Source organism: Daucus carota, chromosome 2 (assembly GCF_001625215.2).
Source record: "Daucus carota subsp. sativus chromosome 2, DH1 v3.0, whole genome shotgun sequence".
In the NCBI taxonomy this organism is placed as follows: domain Eukaryota; kingdom Viridiplantae; phylum Streptophyta; class Magnoliopsida; order Apiales; family Apiaceae; genus Daucus; species Daucus carota.
Window position 1 is genome coordinate 33,425,028 of NC_030382.2, and position 18,004 is coordinate 33,443,031.

General features: G+C 33.1%; 2 protein-coding genes across 2 annotated transcripts; one reads left to right on the forward strand and one right to left on the reverse strand.

Moving 5' to 3' along the window:
• Positions 1 to 39: 39 nt before the first annotated feature.
• On the forward strand, positions 40 to 2,888 carry LOC108206641 (autophagy-related protein 8i). The gene is made up of 5 exons (XM_017377013.2): positions 40 to 226; positions 336 to 391; positions 1,301 to 1,353; positions 2,361 to 2,479; positions 2,599 to 2,888. Exons 1-5 carry the CDS (start codon positions 184 to 186, stop codon positions 2,700 to 2,702), a joined length of 375 nt encoding a protein of 124 aa, XP_017232502.1. The 5' UTR covers positions 40 to 183; the 3' UTR covers positions 2,703 to 2,888.
• Positions 2,889 to 9,960: 7,072 nt separating this feature from the next.
• On the reverse strand, positions 9,961 to 15,140 carry LOC108209324 (E3 ubiquitin-protein ligase HEL2). Its single transcript, XM_017380164.2, has 7 exons — positions 14,758 to 15,140; positions 14,045 to 14,347; positions 12,904 to 13,112; positions 12,731 to 12,779; positions 12,544 to 12,633; positions 12,319 to 12,381; positions 9,961 to 12,154 (listed from the first exon to the last, which is right to left on the reverse strand). The coding sequence occupies exons 1-7, from the start codon at positions 14,923 to 14,925 to the stop codon at positions 10,340 to 10,342; spliced, it is 2,697 nt and encodes an 898-aa protein (XP_017235653.2). The 5' UTR covers positions 14,926 to 15,140; the 3' UTR covers positions 9,961 to 10,339.
• Between the last annotated feature and the right edge of the window lie 2,864 nt (positions 15,141 to 18,004).

Sequence of the window (18,004 nt, forward strand, 5' to 3'; positions counted from 1 at the left end):
CCTTCCCTATTAAAAAATATAGGTGAGTATTTAATACGCACACGCCTTGACCTTATCTCAATCAAACGCATATTTTTATTATTCGATCAAATTTCTGCTAGTCTCTCTCTCACGCACTCCATCTCTCTCTGTGTTTTTTTATAATCTTGATCACCCTTCTTTCTTTTACACAAATTCTATTCAATGGGCAAGAAGACCATAGCTTTCAAGGATGAATTTACATTCGGTTTGTCTCTTTTTACTTTCTTGATTACAAACCATTCTTTTTCTTTGCTTAATTTCAATAAAGTTTTTAACTTTTCTTATTTGCTGAAATTGGTGTGTGTAATTTACAGAGGAAAGATGTCAAGAATCACAGGACATCATTGCCAAGTATCCTAGTCGGATCCCTGTATGTTTTTTTCTTACTTAGCTGTAGTTAATTGTTTTTATTGTAAGCTATGCTAAATTTAGAATCTTTAACATGTATATTGATGGTAATTGGTATGTAAGAAGGAAATATACTCATCCAAGGGTTCACAAATTTACCTGTTTTTGATACAACTTACTGCCAGTATGTGATGAGTTGCATGCTTAAATCTTTCAAGTGGTGGATTTTGTCGAACAAACCGGGAATTGTGTAGCGGAAAAGGGGGGAGTGATTTTTGGCAGGATAATACTTGTGTGTAGTTGAGCACTTGTGTGTAGTTGAGCATTACCGAATGTGTTTGTATTAGATAAAAAAAAAAAAAAAAAAGCTTTGGAAAAGAATATAATTCCTTTTTTTAATCAGAGTATGTTATAGTTTTGAAAAAGATTATAATTCCTTTCTTTATGCAGAGTGTGTTATAGTTTAGCAGATATTGAGAGGATTTGATTTGAAACATGATCAGAAGGATATGCAGTTCTTGAATTTGAAACGTACAGTGCACACTTCCTGTGGATTGCTAAGGCATTGCGCGGGATTATTTTGTTAGGGGCGATAAGTTATATAAGAATGAGAAAAGGGGGAAACCTAATTTTGCGGAAGTAATATAAAAATATTTTTAAATGAAATATTAATCAATTATACAGTTTTGGCATTGAACTTGAAATATAAATTGCTAAAATTTGAAGTAGATGGTATTGTAAACGGCTAAGCTCAATAAATTAATTGACTGTTACTAGCAAATGTAAGCGAAATATGTGTTATATTTGTCTCTCTTTTTTTTCTCTGTGAATAGTATGTTGTATTCTAAAGTGTAATCAGAAATATAATGGACACCCTTGTTTCAGGCACTGTTATACTTATTAGTATTATTCTTCTCGTAATCTGATGCAGGTGGTCGCAGAAAGGTATTCAAAAACTGACCTTCCAGATATGGAGAAGAAAAAGTAAGTACCTGCTGTCAACCTAAATCGACCAAAATTTATGCTAACAAGGATGGTACTGGCCCTGAAGGCTGATCTTATTGATTGAATCAAATTGTTATTATTAAAAAAATTAGAATATATAGTATATACACATACATATATACTGTATATTAATGAAATTGAAACAGTTTTCCCTGGCTGCAGAGACTTTAAAAGTAGGACAAAGAAAATACGTGAGCACCTGAACATGTATTTTAGTTTTAAATTGACTAGATTATACTACTCTCTCATGGCATGTTATAGTAGCAACAACAATATGTGTGCCTAGCATGTTTTGCCTCTTAACACCTAAACACGGCAGACACACACGCACACACAAGAGGAAGTTATGATTGAATTTATCTATATAGTTTTGCAGACCGTAAACAGCTCTATGCTCTCACTAATTATTCTTTTTCTTTTTTACCAGTGCAACTAGCCTGCAGTCTTCTATAATAAGTGGCTGTTGCTATGTTTTTGTTCTTATCATGATCTTTCACTTGCTTTTGTCTTTCTTTTCATCCTCAATACTCTCTGTTGCAGATTTGTCAAATTGGTAATTTAAATTATTTATTTTTCAAGAAAAAAGAAACCATGTCTTGCTAGATTATAGTCTGATGTGACAGTGTCACTGGGGCTTATTATGACTTACCAACCGCTATGCCCTTAAATATTTTTTTTTTTTCCAAACTGCTAATTACAGAATAACATGAATCCTTAATAATATGGCAGATGAGGATAATTAAGCCTTTCGAGTTCCTTCATTGACGAGATTGAATTCTGTCTAGTCTAACTGTCGAAGTATTGTCCTGGCAAGGAAATTTAGTATTAAATTTTGCACTCAACTGTCGACCAGAAATTGTTTGATCAGTTAGTCATTCAAATACGAAGGAACATGATGTTCCACATATTGTATTTTTTTTCTAAAATGGTCATGTAGGTCTGCCTTCGCTACTTCTCGTTCAGTAATAAGATCCTTTTGTCAACAGATACCTAGTTCCTCGAGACATGTCTGTGGGACAATTCATTCACATCTTGGGAGGCAGACTTCGCCTTGACCCGGGAAAAGCTTTATTTGTTTTCGTAGAGAATACGTTACCTCAGACATGTAAGTTCATAATCTAATATAATTCTACTTGTTACCCTGGTTGGTATTGTCAGTTCGTTTTATCTGCTTCTTCCTTTACGATTATCTGATCAGTCTTTTATTTTGATTATCACATGCAGCTAGTTTGATGGAGACTGTTTATGATTCATACAAGGATGAAGATGGGTTCCTTTACATGTGCTATAGCAGTGAGAAGACATTTGGTTATGGATACATCCAATAATGAATGTTGATAGTTGTAAATACTACAATCTGCATCTAATCTTTAACATAATATATATGTTCTGTAATTGTGAACAAAAATATACACCTATATTTGGGTGATCTGTTTGTAGTAACAGATGAAGTAATGACTTTACTCATATATGTACGTAATAAAAAATTATGTGGCAACATGTCTTTTAGTTGATGCAGCTGGAACAGTCGAATGCTAGTAACATATTTGGCTCGATAACAATGTAGTCTTTGTGCATTGGAAAAAAGAAACCCGCCGATAATATGCTATGCTCTAACATTCGGGATTTAGAGACTCTGGTTTATATGAGCCTAGTGTAATCATATAAGGTAGATTCCTGCGCTGCATAAGATATCTTTGAGAATGAATTTGCCTCGACACATATATGTTACTTCTTATGAGAGTGTCAACTCTGCTTTGTGTTGGTGTCAGATCTGGACATTTACAAGTAACAATTCTATAGGTTATTTTCCTGAGAGATCATATATTTAGACCTAGTGGAGTATAAAAAGTTGATTACTATTCTTTCAACACACAATTGAAAATTCAAGGCTAAGATATTGGTCTTATTTTACTTCTCTGCTTTGCCAATTTAGTAATGAAAATCTACTTTCTTTGTTAAAAATGTTTAAATTCAGGAATTTTTGCATCGCATTTGATCCATCCTTAGTTCATTAGGGTGTTTTTTTTCTTTGCCAATTCTAAATTGTTAAATAGCCTAGAAAACAATAGGATTATATTTGTTTGTCAGAAAAATAATTTATTTTGTAATATTAAATATATTCTCAAAATTTTCAAAAATATTTTTCAAGAAAATTCTCGAAAAATATATTCTCAAAATGATATGTCTGCAAAAATATTTTTCAGAAAAATATTTCCCATCAATACAAGGGATATTAATGACCAATGTTCAATTGAAAAATATTTCCCCCTCCCAAAATAGAAATTACTAGCGTAGAAGCCCGTGCAAGGCACGGGCCAACATTTATATAAAATATATATTATTTATTTTAATTAATAATTTTGTTTGTTTTTATAATATAATTATGTTTTTATTAAATTTTTAAGTACAATTTTATTTTGAAACCAACTAATAATATCAATAATATCTAATTCGGGATAGTAAATATATTTTTAATTACTCAGACTAACACGAAATAATTTGTATATGAGAGATTTTTACAATCAGTGAAGTCTAGTGGGCTATTTAATCCAATTATAATGACATAGGTAGAATTTTTAGACGCAAATTATATATTTCAATTTATAATATAGGTAGATAGTTGAAATTGATTTAATATGTTCACAATTTACGATCACCCTTAGTAATACGATCGAATTCAAGCACATGAACATATAAATGTTTAACTATACGAGTCGATCAAAGTTCTGATACACATAATAGTTGTGATCTCCCTTTGTCTCTCTTTCTCCCCCTCTATCTCAATCTTCTCGTAACCGCTCTACACATATTTATATGTTGAACAGTACTATGATCATCAGTCGGTGATCATTAATCGGTCGAAGAACGATCATTTGCTACCTTATTACTATCTTATCATGAAAGTTTATAAATATTTTAATAAGTTGATCTATTTTTTATAAAATCATATGTGATTATTTAATTTAATAGTCAACTGTCTAAATATCGACTGATTTGAGTTGTAATTCGGTTGAGTACCAGCACTCGAACTCTTTTCCAATCTAAATTTATATTGTTTGGATGATAACTCAATTTTGAGTGCCACTCGAGTAAAACTCGATTTTTGTTTGTTTGTATAATATAATTGTGTTTGTATTAAACTTTTAAGTATATTTTTATTTTGAAACCAACTAATAACATCAATAATATCTAACTCAGGATAGTAAATATATTTTTATTTACTCAAACTAACACGATATAATTTATATACGATAGATTTTTACAATCAGTGAAGTCTAGTGGGCTATTCAATCCAATTAGAATGACACATGTAGAATTTTTGACGCAGATTATATATTTTAATCTATAAAACATATAAATAGTTGAAATTGATTTAATATGTTCACAAGTTACAATCACACGTAGGGATATGATCGAATTCAAGCACATACACATATAACAATTTAACTATACGAGTCAATCAAAGTTCAGATTCAGATTCATGTAATAGCTGTTATCTCCCTTTGTCTCTTTTTCTCTCCTCGTCTCTCTCGGTTTTTTCTTATTACCAGTCTACAAATATTTATATGTTGAACAATACTATGATCATCAGTCGGTCAAACAATCATTTGCTACCCTATTACTATCTTATCATGAAAGTTTATCAATATTTAACAAGCTGATTTATTTTTTATTAAATTATATGTGATTATTTTATTTGATAGTTATTTGTCTAAAACTCGACTAACTTGAGTTGTAATTCGGTTGATTACCTGCACTCGAACTCTTTTCCAAGCTAATTTTATATTGTTTGGATGATAACTCAATTTTAAGTGTCGCTCGAATAAAACTCAATACAAGCTTGGGCCAACTTGAATTAGATGTTAAGAAATTTAATAAATGGAAAAAGGTTTAAAACTGAAAATATTGAATATAGTGACATAATTATCCAAGACTAATTAAATTGGATAATCCAATTTTTTTCGAGTACTTCTATATTTGCCCGAGTACTCGTTACTCGATATAATCAATGAGTCAAATCATAATTTGATTTTTAAAACAGTGGTTACAGAATTTAATTAAGTTGTCACTTGAGTCCATCACATGTAAATAATTTTTATTTTTTAATAAAATGAGAATTACAAGATGTGATGACCTGGATTTTCAAAAATTATTTTATTATTTTTATTCCTGATTTTTTCAGAAAATTCGGAATAAAATTTAATATGTTACTCTAGTTTGACAATTTTTACGTATCAGTTCAAATTATTTTTCGGGACATTAGGTGTATCAAAATTTTATTGTTTGTTCAAATTAAATGTCATGTTAAATATGTGAATTACTTGTTATATGATTTAATTGTTTATTTGGATGTGATTTATGCCTGTGTGCATGTTTGTTACTAATTATTGTGTTGTTTTAGAAATATTTATAATTTTTTTAAAAAAATAGATTTTTGGGAAAATGAATTCTTGAAAATATGAAAGTGATTTTAAAAATTCTTTTAATTATTTGATAATGATAATAAATATTTTTACGAGATTTATAAAAATATCTCGATGATGTTTTGAAAATATTTTGTGGCAAGTTATACCGTAAATTGTTAAAAAGCGAGTTACAATTTCAAGCACCGCCTATGTATATACACAAACAACAGTTCCTCTCTGTATAGTCTCCCTCCCTCTCCTAAGTCTCTCTCATCTCTTTCAATTTCTACCGACTCTGTCTCTCACTCCAACAACAGTATTGCTCCGCTTTCCCCCGATAGTCGCCGCCGTCCGGTTTTACGAGCCACTGTTGAATCATCCCGCAGCAACGCCTTCGATTTCAATTGGTATACCCCAGTTCTGCTTTGTAAATCAGTTGTTTAACCGTTTATTTTTGTTTCAATTTGAATTATTCAATCGATTGCTATGTGTGTGTGAGCAGTTGATTTGTGTGGGTATAAACCGAGTTTATGTGTATGTATTAACAGGTTGTATAGTTGTGTTTATAAAAACAAATCAGTTGTGTGATGTATTTATATATATGTATGTGTGTGTGTGTATTTACATACATGGTAATCGAAATTACATTTGGGAGAATTGTGTTTATATGTATGTATAATTGATGTGTGTGTATAATCTGATTTATGTGACATCTGTGTTGCTATGTGTTAGTTGAGGCTAGTAGTAAAGTGGTTGATTAAGGGTATATTAAGAGTTAAGTAGTGGTTTAAAGATTTAGAACTATTCATACTTGAGTTGAAAGTTTTGGCCGTTGCTGGTCTGTCTTGCAGCAAAAATCTGGGTCAATTGAGTTGAGTTATGTGCTTAATATTCCTGTGATAATGTGCTACTTGGAGTCTAGATCAAGTACGAAAAAGAATTTCAAAGCTTCGTTAAACGAGCTAAAAGATATGTATGTTTTAGTACAAGGCGCGCTGAAAATTCTGGGCAGTCTTGTCCTGTTCCATGCCCTGTTTTGCTATCTTAAACTCAAGCTTTGCTTTTGAAATTTTTACTATAGTTAGATGTTAGTGTCTGGATTATGTCATTAAAATTTTATACAAATAGACCAGTTTTTCTATTTATTAAAATTCTTAGCGTGGGGCTGGTTCTGCAGGACAGATTCAGGTCCTGACTTGCAGGCCTTGTTTTACTCCCTTAAACATTGAATTTGCTTCTGAAATTTTTGTAGTAGATTTGAATAATGTTTAGGAATGTCTCATAAAATTTTTATATTAAAATGATAAATTTTCATTTTATTAAAAACACAGAGTGAGGACTATTTGAACTATTGTCTAGTTTTCTTTCTTTGTTAGTGCATATTCGGAGTTTATGTTTGATTGATTACATATAATTGATAAATGGATTCTTGTAGTGATGGTAGCTTGTTATTTGTTTAGCTTGATTTCATGTTCGAATATAGAGGGCTTCATGAGTTTTACTTGATATATATGGAAAGTTATTTAAAAGTAAAATTGAAAGATGTAGTGATTAAAGATGAGTTTGACTTTTAATAGTTATCATTAACTATATAAGTAAGAATGAATTGAGATTATACTTGCATAACTTGAATTATATGTTGATGCATATAAATTGTATAGATATGATTAGTGAATAAAGGATTTGGACGTTAGTTTGGAGTATAATATGACATTAAGTTGGGAATTGATAATTACCGAAGTATATTTGTTGAGTGACTGATCTTGTATCTTGCTCTGTGTTTTATTTGATGTTAAATTAGTAATTGCTGAGTATTGAGTTTGGATTGAGTTGTTGATTGCTACATAGTATAGAAAAACAGGTGGATAGTCTGATAAATAAAGGAGATGCTGCAGAATTTTTGTTAGAAATTATATATGATTTGCTTATTGAATGATATTTAATAGTTAATAGCAAATTAGTATAATTAAACCGAATTGTGTTTATGTGTTAAGTGATCACTGGTAACTTTTGGTAGCTAAAAGGTTATGTGTTTAACTGTGTGTTACGTGTTTAACTGACTCAAGGTGTATATACATTATATAATTATCTATTCATAAATATGCGAAGGGTAGATGATTACAGACTTTGGTAGTTATTCCGAATTAGTTAATATCGCCTGGCGACTGAAGTATCGTTTAACTCTCGTATAGAGTCGACTAAGACATGCTTGGCAAGTACACTCAAAAGTAGTCGTAGAGTTCAGGATAACCCGATAAGGCGAAGTTGCTCCAAGAGAAAGTCTATCAGAGTATAGTCAGTACGGAAGTTCGCAGTATTGAGGCAAGTATTTCTACCTCTCTCTTATATTGGAAAGATCAAGTATACAGTTCTTTTATTCAAAGAAAAGTGTTCATATCCATATCCCGTATTTTAGAATTTCTGTCAGTACTTTTACCTTTCTCTTGCAAATTAGAAGCAAGTGCACGTTCCTTTTACTTACTGCAAATGCATGACTGAGGTGCGATTTTGATTTGAAAGGTTGACTTACCAAATTGATGCATATGATTTCAAAATCTCTATAAATGGTTTTCATAACTCGGTTTAGTTCCTCTGTAAGGCTTATCTGTTATAAGTATACTTCTAATGGAATAAACCTTTTCTTGAAAATGTTAAAGCTGTAGTTTTGAAACCTATATTGGGTAGGTTTGCGTAAGAGGCCCAGACACCGGCCCAGCGTGAAAGGTGGCTCCTTCAGCCCGGAATACCGGATTTCGTAATATTTGTGTGGCCTAGCTTGAAAAAGACTAGGTTCCATGGACTATAGTGCGACTGATCATCGGCTATAGCATGGTGTCTTATTTAAAAACCCAATGAAACAATGAATAGTTTGAAAAAGAGATTATCTTATGTTGAAAAGATGATTGATTTCATTTTTAACTCTACAGCTTTAAGTTCATATATTGATGCAGAACTGTTTTATCATCGTGTACCATTTTACTCTTTTTATATCATACCCTGGTACTGAACTGTTGATTTACAACATCATTATTTAATCCAGAGTTTACTTTTACTTCAAACATTCCGATTCACTTAAGTTTGTATATCTTGTGGCTTTCACCTATCATATTCTTGCTGAGCATTATTGCTCATTCTTGCTATTCCTTCTAACCCTTTTCAGCTAGGAATAAAGATGATTCACTTAAGACTAGACAAGGATTGCAAGTGGTTAAGTTTCAAGCAAATGGTCAGGTAGAGTATGCAGGACGATGTCATTAAGACTAGATGCAGTTGGAGTTCTGCAATTCAATTCAGTTGGAAATTAGATTTGTTTATTTGGTTATCAGCTACTCTTCTTATCGAGGTTTAGCTGATAATGTAGTTTAATTTGTAATAAAGATTTAATAGTTTTAGTTTCTGATTTCAATACTGTAACCTGTATGCGATCCTGTTTTCAGGGGGTGAAATTGATTTTCAATTTGAATCATTTTTTAAAAAAAATATCCAGGTTCTGAAATACTTGATTTTATTTTCTTTCAAAAATACAGGTTTTAAATTATTTTTATTTACACGTGGCACCAAATCCAGACCCCCGGATTTGAGGGCTGTCACACAAGATCTTGATTTAAATTTATAATTAAAATGATAGTTTGATTAAATGTTCCAAAATCAGTTGGGATAAATATATTTTTTGTAAATTAACCAACTATTAGCATTTAATATTTTTTGTATGAATATATTAGTTAAAAAACTTTTGTGAATGAGGGGTAATAAATAAGTGAAAAGTGTAATTAACATAAATATTAATGTGCAAATACCTTAATCAATGATATTTAATATGTTGAATATAATAAATGAACCATATTGATATTCTTGTAATTATAGGTTAAGTAGGGGTATAATGGACATTTCACACCTAATTCTTTTGCTCTTTTTGCCCTTGGTTGCAATTTAATATATAGAAGTAGATTTTCTATAACTCATGACATTTTTCAAGAATATTTTCGGTAACACCGTAAAAACAAGAGTATATTTACCGAAAGAAAAATTCTTACAAACAGAGGAATATTTCATTTTTTTGTTGGAAGGTGCAAAACTAATATTCCCCAGGATCATCTACTTCATTCTCAAGCAGCTAAAGGGAGAAGAAAATATATTCAACAAGTACTGCATTATAGCATTCCCATCAACCAACACAAAGCAAGAAAGCACCGAGATATGGGTATATCAAATAGACCAGTCTAGTTTCAAATAACATACATACATCTCCCTTGGGTAAGCTGCCACTACAAACTTCACCCAAATTCACAGTACCCTGCAACTGCAGTGTATTCGACAAAAATCCAAAAACAAGTGGCCTGTTTGACCTTGTATATTATATCAATATTCTCAAAGGCGTGAACTAACTTAAAAAAGCTTGAACTTCTTTGAAACTTCAAAAAATGATTTAAAGGAAAGCTTGAATTCCCAAAAACAAAAAAGAGCTTCCCGTCTTGATCCCTTTTAGAAGGATAAACAGAACAGGCCAGTAACAATCAGAAAAGATGTGCCCTTCGGCTATGGTGTGTTGGTTTAGATTATCTCCTGGCATCTTTCGAAGTCTTGGCCAAAAGCTTGTTACCTCCACCGTTCCTCCATACACCACGTACAGGCAATCCTTCAAGGTTCTTATTACCATTGAAAGCTGCTTTTCCCGACTCTGACTCAGGTTCGGGATCTGTGTCAGAGCTCTTCGAATCTAAAAGGGATGCCATTGAGCCATCCCCTAATCGCACCCTATGGAACTTTGATGTTTTTTTCTTCTGCTTATTTTTACCATCTGCGGTTCCTGAATTTAGATTATATCTGTCATCAACAGAATGAGAACTATTCTCCACCTTCAGCATTGACCGATCACTTGTCCTCGCTACTGTTTGTGGTTCATTTATGATGACATTTGATTTTCCCCTTGCAGCTCGATAACCATCCTTCGATAATATCTCCACCTCGTCTTCTACAGGGGCCTTGTAGTTTGACTGCAGCTTTCGTACAGTGCTTATAACCTCGTCTGCCAACTTATCCTTTGAACTACTACTTGACGCACCAATAGACTTCCCTTTGCCTTTCTTGTCCCCATTACTTTGTTTTAAGCTCATGCCTCCATTTTCTCGTATATTATTATTGGTTGAAAAATTGGCATAGAAGGTATCAACAAGGTCTCTCTGCTTCTCTGCATCCGGACAGAGCTTGGCTAGCTCAAGAACAAGATGTGTTAGACCAAACTGATGCACATGCATTAAATATGTGCTAGCATCCATTAAACCTTGGCGAAATTCTCCAGATATTTCTTTGAAAGCAATGTATTTGTCTTGATCAAATGATAGACCTGCATGTATCCTCTCCACCAAAGACTTGTTGGCAGTTTGCACATCTTCAACATTTAAAACGGCCTGTAAATTCAAAGGTTGCTTCTTCATTGCAGAAACAGGAGGAAAGTCAGATTCAGAAGAACCAGCTTCAACCAGATTTGGAGCTGACGAGGAATGGATAATCCTGCTAGAGCCACTCCCACCTCTTGAAGAGCTTGAAGAACTGGAGGACGGCTCATTTAGTAAGGAAGGCTGGCCTTGTGCAAGACTTAAATAACTAGATGTTGCGGGCCCATTGTTTTTTGCAGGTTTACTTCCAACAGAATCAGATGAGGACCCAGGCATAACATTTGCAGAGGCTTTAGCGTATTGTTTACTGCTTGCTGATGTCAGAGGTCCGCGACCTGCTGCTGGCCATGCCTGACTTGAACTGAAGGTATCAATCTGTTTATTTGACACTGGTGCTGGCCATTCCTGAGTTGAAGTAAGGGCTCCAGTAGATTTATTGTTCCCTACTGCAGCTGGCCATTCCTGAGTTGAAGTAAGGGCTCCAGTAGATTTATTGTTACCTACTGCAGCTGGCCATGCCTGACTAGATGATGGTGTCCTCGCATTTTTATTTTTCTGCCGACGTAGATGATCCACCATGGAATTTTTCGGTAACCCTTCAGGATCATGGTTTGTCTTCTGTTGATTACTTTCAGGGGCCGTAACGAGGGGAGGAAAGGAAGATTCTTGTAGAGTTATCCTTGATCTTTGTGACAAGGCTTGAAGATATCGTGTAGGTGGTTCAGAGTCGGTTGTAGCTAATGAATCAAATGATTGAATAATTGAATCACTGGCATCTCCAATGTTAGTTACTTGTGCACTTCCTGATGATGCAGCAGGAAATATATCTGTATTAGCCGTGTCTAAACTTGCTTCAATGGCCATTGAGAGTTCAGCGTCTGAACGATCATGCTGAAATACCAGTCCTCGTCCTCGTCCTCTTCCACGACGATTATCCTGCTCATTGCTTCGCCTATACTGGAAGCTGACAGGTATCTGAAAGAGTACGGAAAAAAGTATATCATCTCCGAGTTTGATGATGCAGAATTGGAAATAACAAAAACAGGATTTGTTTACGGAATTGGCTCTAGAGTGAAAACAAGCGACGCGTGTGCCATTGGCATAGCACAAGGAAAAACTGAAGAAGGAAACATACAAACCTGCAGAGCAGCACTACGTTGAGAACGAGACATGTGCCCACCGTGTTCCATTGTGTTATGCCTCTGAATTCAGCAAGATGATATAAAATTTGAGTAAGTTGCAAAAGAAATAAAAACTGTAGTACACAGATTTACATAAACAGCTTTAAACATTTCACTGTTAGAGTCTGCAGAATACTGTGGCAGCAAATAATTCATAATGAATAACTGTGACTGATCGAGTACCTTCATTTCAGCTTCAGTCTGGAAGACAACGAACTTCTTAGCAAGGCAGGACTCATTTTCACATAGAAAATGGCGGTGGCGGAAGTGGCTCTGTGAAAAGTAAATAAAGTATATGCTCCATGACTAACATAGTTGTGGAATATAGACATTAAGAAGATATATCAGTAAAAAAATAATGATTCCTTGCCTCGAGGTCATCATAGTTCTTGTAGTACTCATATTGTCCAGGGTGCTGCCTGCCCACAATTAAGAAAACAATGAGAAAACAATATGTGCAGCATCTAGACATTATAGTCATGAACAATGATCACATTTTTTACATCGTTATAAACTGAAAAAAGGAAAAAACATTCATTTTACCTTTGACATATATGGCAGGTGTAATGTTCAGTCGACATGTGTGTATACAGCTCATTCTCCCCATAAAACGGGGTTCTGCAGAATTCACACATAGGGTGCCCCATAAACCCACCTCTCTCACTTTCAGTTCCATCCACCTCAGAATCTCCAGAATTAATGTGCTGATTCAATTGTGCTCTTGTGTACAACTTTTGTTCACATATAAATACCTGATACAATCAACAATTCCACACAGTTAACTCAACATGTTATGGCCTTCTAATTCAGAACACCTTTTACCACCCTTCATATGTTACTTTTTATAAATCACTTTAGCTTCATGCATTAATTGTTCCGTCTTAAGAACACTCTTAATTACTAATTGATGGTGCATGCGATACATCCTCACACTTTTTTTTCCTCTTGCATCTCCCCAATAAGTGACATGGTCTGCTAGGAACATTATACATAAGAATCAGACTCCTAGTTACCCGGCACTCCGGCAGACTGCTGTGTCTATGTACAGTTTGCCATGAAAAATTAGTACCCTCTAGATCAGATTAACTGCAATTTTCTAATATTCCCATGGCACCATAACTTATAATATCTAAAAAACAACATCGTTTTACAGCCTTAATCCAAATATCCAATTGACTATCGTCCCGTCCCCGAATTCATAACCACATAGATTTAAGTCGGGGATAAGTCAAAGTAGTCCTCGAAGCATTATTTGCAGATGAGAGAAGAAAATGTGGTGGGAATGACAGAAAAGAGATGAGAAAGGCTGTGAAATTAGGTTAAGAGAAGGTTACTGGGCCTTTTTTTAAAATGGAAAGAGTCCATGGCCGAGTCACTCGGTTTAGAAGGCCCCGCCCCCACTCTAAAGTGGCCGGGTCGTCTGTCACTCCGGTGTCGAAGACAGAGTCTACTGGCATATGTGTGTCGACACGCCACATGGCTAGTCGAACACATACTCAGCCGATTCGGTGCCGGGTCGGGCAAGTCGAACACACATACAGCATTTATTTTGTAGTGTTTGTGCTTCCAAGGTGATGAGAGATAGACATACATTGACTTATTCCGTACTTACTAAAAGCGTAGTCCTAGTAACTTGATATGTTAAAAGAAAAGAGGGTCATGAGTTCATTAACAAATATTTCACCTTTCTTCCTTCCAAGCACAAACTGCACATGACTAATCTATGCTGGTGAAACAAGTGACCCTTGAGCTGCCCAATATTCCGAAACTTCCTGCTTCTCCTCGATCCATCACCTTGCGGCTCTCCCATCTTGTCACACGCAGCACATGAAAGTTTACACATTGCTTTGATCATCCTGTAGTGATCCAAATCATCAAAGAATCCCTGCGTATCCTCATGGTACCAGTACTGACCCACCCTTCCCTCCTTCACTTCCGCCGGCAATACAGAGAAGTCACTTATCATCTTCGTGTAATCTCCTAAAGCCTAAAACACCAGCAAAACAACAAAACATAAGCTAAAAAAACAAATTAACTCTAACACCTATCAAGATAACACCCATATTCAAACATAACCAAATATTCGAAACAAATAACTTCAACATCTACTACAATCATGATACATATTCAAACAAATACCAATATTCCAAACACGATGAACACTCATCTAGTCTTTTCAAGTAAATCCCAAATGGCATATAACCTCTAGTTGATAAAATTATCTTTAACCATCAAAACCCCCAACCCCAATCAAGAAACAAATCAGTACCCAACACTCAAATTCCAATTTAAATCCAACAAGACAGCCCAATTAGATAACATCTAACCACTACCCAGAAAACAAAAGAATGAGCACAAAATCACATCTACAGAAGTAATCGGGAAAAAGAGACCGACCCTGGTGATAAAAACGACGTCGGATTGAGATTTGCAGATACAACAGCGACGATCATCGCAGATGAAACGGAGACGAACGACACAAGTAGAGCAAACATCTTTGTGACCACAAGGGCCGTAGGCAACCCATTCGAGGGTCTCTGCACACACCGCACAACTATCATCCATGGCTGATTAGATTGGTGGGTGTGTGTTAATATTAAAATAGAGATGATAGCTTAGATTTGCAGGGGAGGAGGCGTATAGGGTTCAAGAGGGAATAAGGAATGGGGACGGGTAGAATGCAGTCAGGCGGTGCTTTCTTCTTCGGGTAATCCTCTTTCTCGATTTTATTTTTTCGGCTTTCGTATTCTCCTCTTTTTATCCTTTTTTTTTTTGTGCTTGCTTCTTGCATTCTTCGATTTTTAATTATTACTGTAATTGATTTTGAGAATTGTCGATAATACCCTCTGACTATTTGACTTCTATTAGTAGTGTCAGTTCAAGTTCTTGCCCTCCATACCAATTTGGCACCGAAATTACCATTCCGTCCGTCAGTATCAGTTGATCCTATTTATTCCATGATTTTCCTTAAAACATGAAAAAATTATAATTAAAACCTATATTTCTCCGTTGTAAATATAAATAATTTTTCAATTATTAAAATTTGTATTCTTGAGTTCTTGAGGATTAAACATCTTTTTAATCAAGTAGTCGATGTCCACTTTAAGAGTTTGAGTAAATAAATCAAAATTTGAAACGAGCTCTTTTATTTCGGTCAAAAATTTTATGAGAGGGTTTGTCTTTTCAATTATTGTGTTCTACGTTGGCTTTGTGGATTTCATGTTTTTCGTTGAATTCGTATTTGTTTGTTCATGTAATCCGCTTATGTGTTTTGTATGATGTTGTTGAGTAATTTGTGCTGAGTTTTAAACAATGTGTAAAATTAGTTGTAATTATTGGTGTTTAATTTCCTGATTTTTTTTATTAATTTTGCAAGAATCGAGGTTTGGCTGTATCAAGTTACAGGGTCAACTTTTGAATAGACTTGGGCTGCGAGCAACCATTGTTCCTCCAAGTTACAGTAAGTAGCCGGTCAAAACCATGTTATATGTAAATAGACTTGAGCTGCGAGTAATCATTGTTCCACCAAGCTATAGTAAGTAGCCGGTCAAAACCATGATATATGTATTATGACTTAAAATTATTGTGCCATATGTCTTAGGTTACTCTCTTTCACCCTGTTTTAACGTAGAGCTCCCCTGTATGAAGATCGAACCTGAAGAGTTATATATGTTAGCGACGCTCTCAAAACATTAGTAAATACAATATTACATCTCAAACTCAGATGTTAAATTCCAACTTAGATAACAAAAATATCTTTAATGTCTTCATCATTTTAAAATTGAGATTTAATTTAATTTAATCTAGAAAGTTTTTTTAAGTTATTTCACAAAAAATAATATAAACTATAAAAGTTGCCCGATTAATAAAAAATTATATTATTTTAATATCTTTTCTCTAATCTAAATTTATTTCGTGAACCGACTGTTTCTCAAAAATTTATTTTTAAAAATGACTAGTTATATAAATAAACTATATATTTATTCGATTCGTAAATATTGTTATATTAAAATTCTTTATTATTAATAGATTTTATAAAGTTTTGCTTGGAATTCAACTTATTACTTTTTTTGTTTTTTCATGACAATTTATATACTTATTGAACTTAAGAAAACTGAAAAATATTAACAACACACATTTCCAAAATAATAAATATAAATTGTTTAAAAAAAAATACACATAGCGTGTTTTCCTCGTAGTTCTTAAACATATGAAATAGATTTGAAGTATCTAGCCAAAGGTTTGGTTAGATATTTTTTCTTTCTATTTCTTCTTATGTTATTTTTTACCTCATCTGTTAATTTGTTAAATTATATTGATGGTGAGATTTTAGTAACTACTATTAATTATCAACTATTAATAGAACGCTTTGTTGTTTACATGTTTCAGGATGAGGTGGACGTAGCATGACTCTAGAGCTCGGGACGTTTTATTTCAGACATTAACTTTTATTATCTAAATTTTCGGAGACATTTTCATGTCTTTCGGTTAAATAATAAGATTTTTGAATGAAAGAAACTCCTTGGAGTATTAGTGTATCTCGATATGGGTAAGTGCATTTCTGTCAAAAAAAAAACATTTTATAATTCACTTAATATTGTTGATTAGTGTAAATTTTGTTATATGTAATATTTTTAGTCTAATTTGACTTTTATATAAAGTATATCAAATGATGGTTTCATATAATCAGTTAAATATTTGATTACTCAATATATTATTATCTCGTTCATAAAATAAAATATCTCCTACAATATATGAATATTTTAATTTAAGTTAAAAATTAGTTTAATAAATCTATATAGACCAAGCAGTTTTCTTTTTGTATATTTTGTGTTTGATATGTAAAATGATTTTATCTACACCTTCCTCAATCTTACTTATATATAAAATACATAAATATGTTCTTATAGTATGTGTAAGAGATACAACACAAATATTTAATTGATGGATAGAATATTCTATTACTAATTATGGATTTTATTCTTGAGATATATCTAAAATTTTAAATTTTTGTTTCCCATGATTATATTAAAATGTTAAATAGTAATATTTTATATATTCACTACATCATAATGATTTATTTATATACTTTTCAGATATGAATGTTCAAAATTGTTTTATGAAATTTAATGATAATTACAAGTGTACATAGGGCTGTAAAAGTGCCGAGTTGATCGCTACAGTGCTTGTGTATCGTCTGTTAAAAAAAATTAATCTCAAACTCTTGCTCGAGGTTTAACTGAGCAAGAAAAAAATTGTTTTTATTAATGAAAAATTACATGAAAGGTTTGTGAACATGTCTCGTGAGCTTTTTTACGAGCTCGTACTAGCAAAAAAATTATTAATATGTATCACGTTTTTATGCTAAAAATTAATTATAAATAGTAATCGTGAAATCAGCTCACAAGCTTTTCCCACACCACATGTACAATTATCATAAGCATATATCGTTGAATCAGTTTTTGATGAGTACTAAATGAAATTTTAAATTAAATTTAGTCAATAGTGGGGCAAAGAAATCAAATCATCGGTGAATGACCTTTACGAATTTCCATGTACACTTTCTTTTGTAAATTTAGAAAGCGTTATTAACATCCAATTGATGGATGTCCCAACCTTTTACCATGACAATAACAATAACGTA

Coding starts and splice junctions, on each gene's coding strand:
- LOC108209324 (XM_017380164.2), bottom strand. CDS start 14,925: ATGGATGATAGTTGTGCGGTGTGTGCAGAGACCCTCGAATGGGTTGCC. Junction 14,348..14,757: donor ACGTCGTTTTTATCACCAGG/GTCGGTCTCTTT, acceptor CTGGTGTTTTAG/GCTTTAGGAGATTACACGAA. Junction 12,780..12,903: donor ACCTGCCATATATGTCAAAG/GTAAAATGAATG, acceptor AATTGTGGGCAG/GCAGCACCCTGGACAATATG.
- LOC108206641 (XM_017377013.2), top strand. CDS start 184: ATGGGCAAGAAGACCATAGCTTTCAAGGATGAATTTACATTCG. Junction 392..1,300: donor AGTATCCTAGTCGGATCCCT/GTATGTTTTTTT, acceptor AATCTGATGCAG/GTGGTCGCAGAAAGGTATTC. Junction 2,480..2,598: donor GAATACGTTACCTCAGACAT/GTAAGTTCATAA, acceptor TATCACATGCAG/CTAGTTTGATGGAGACTGTT.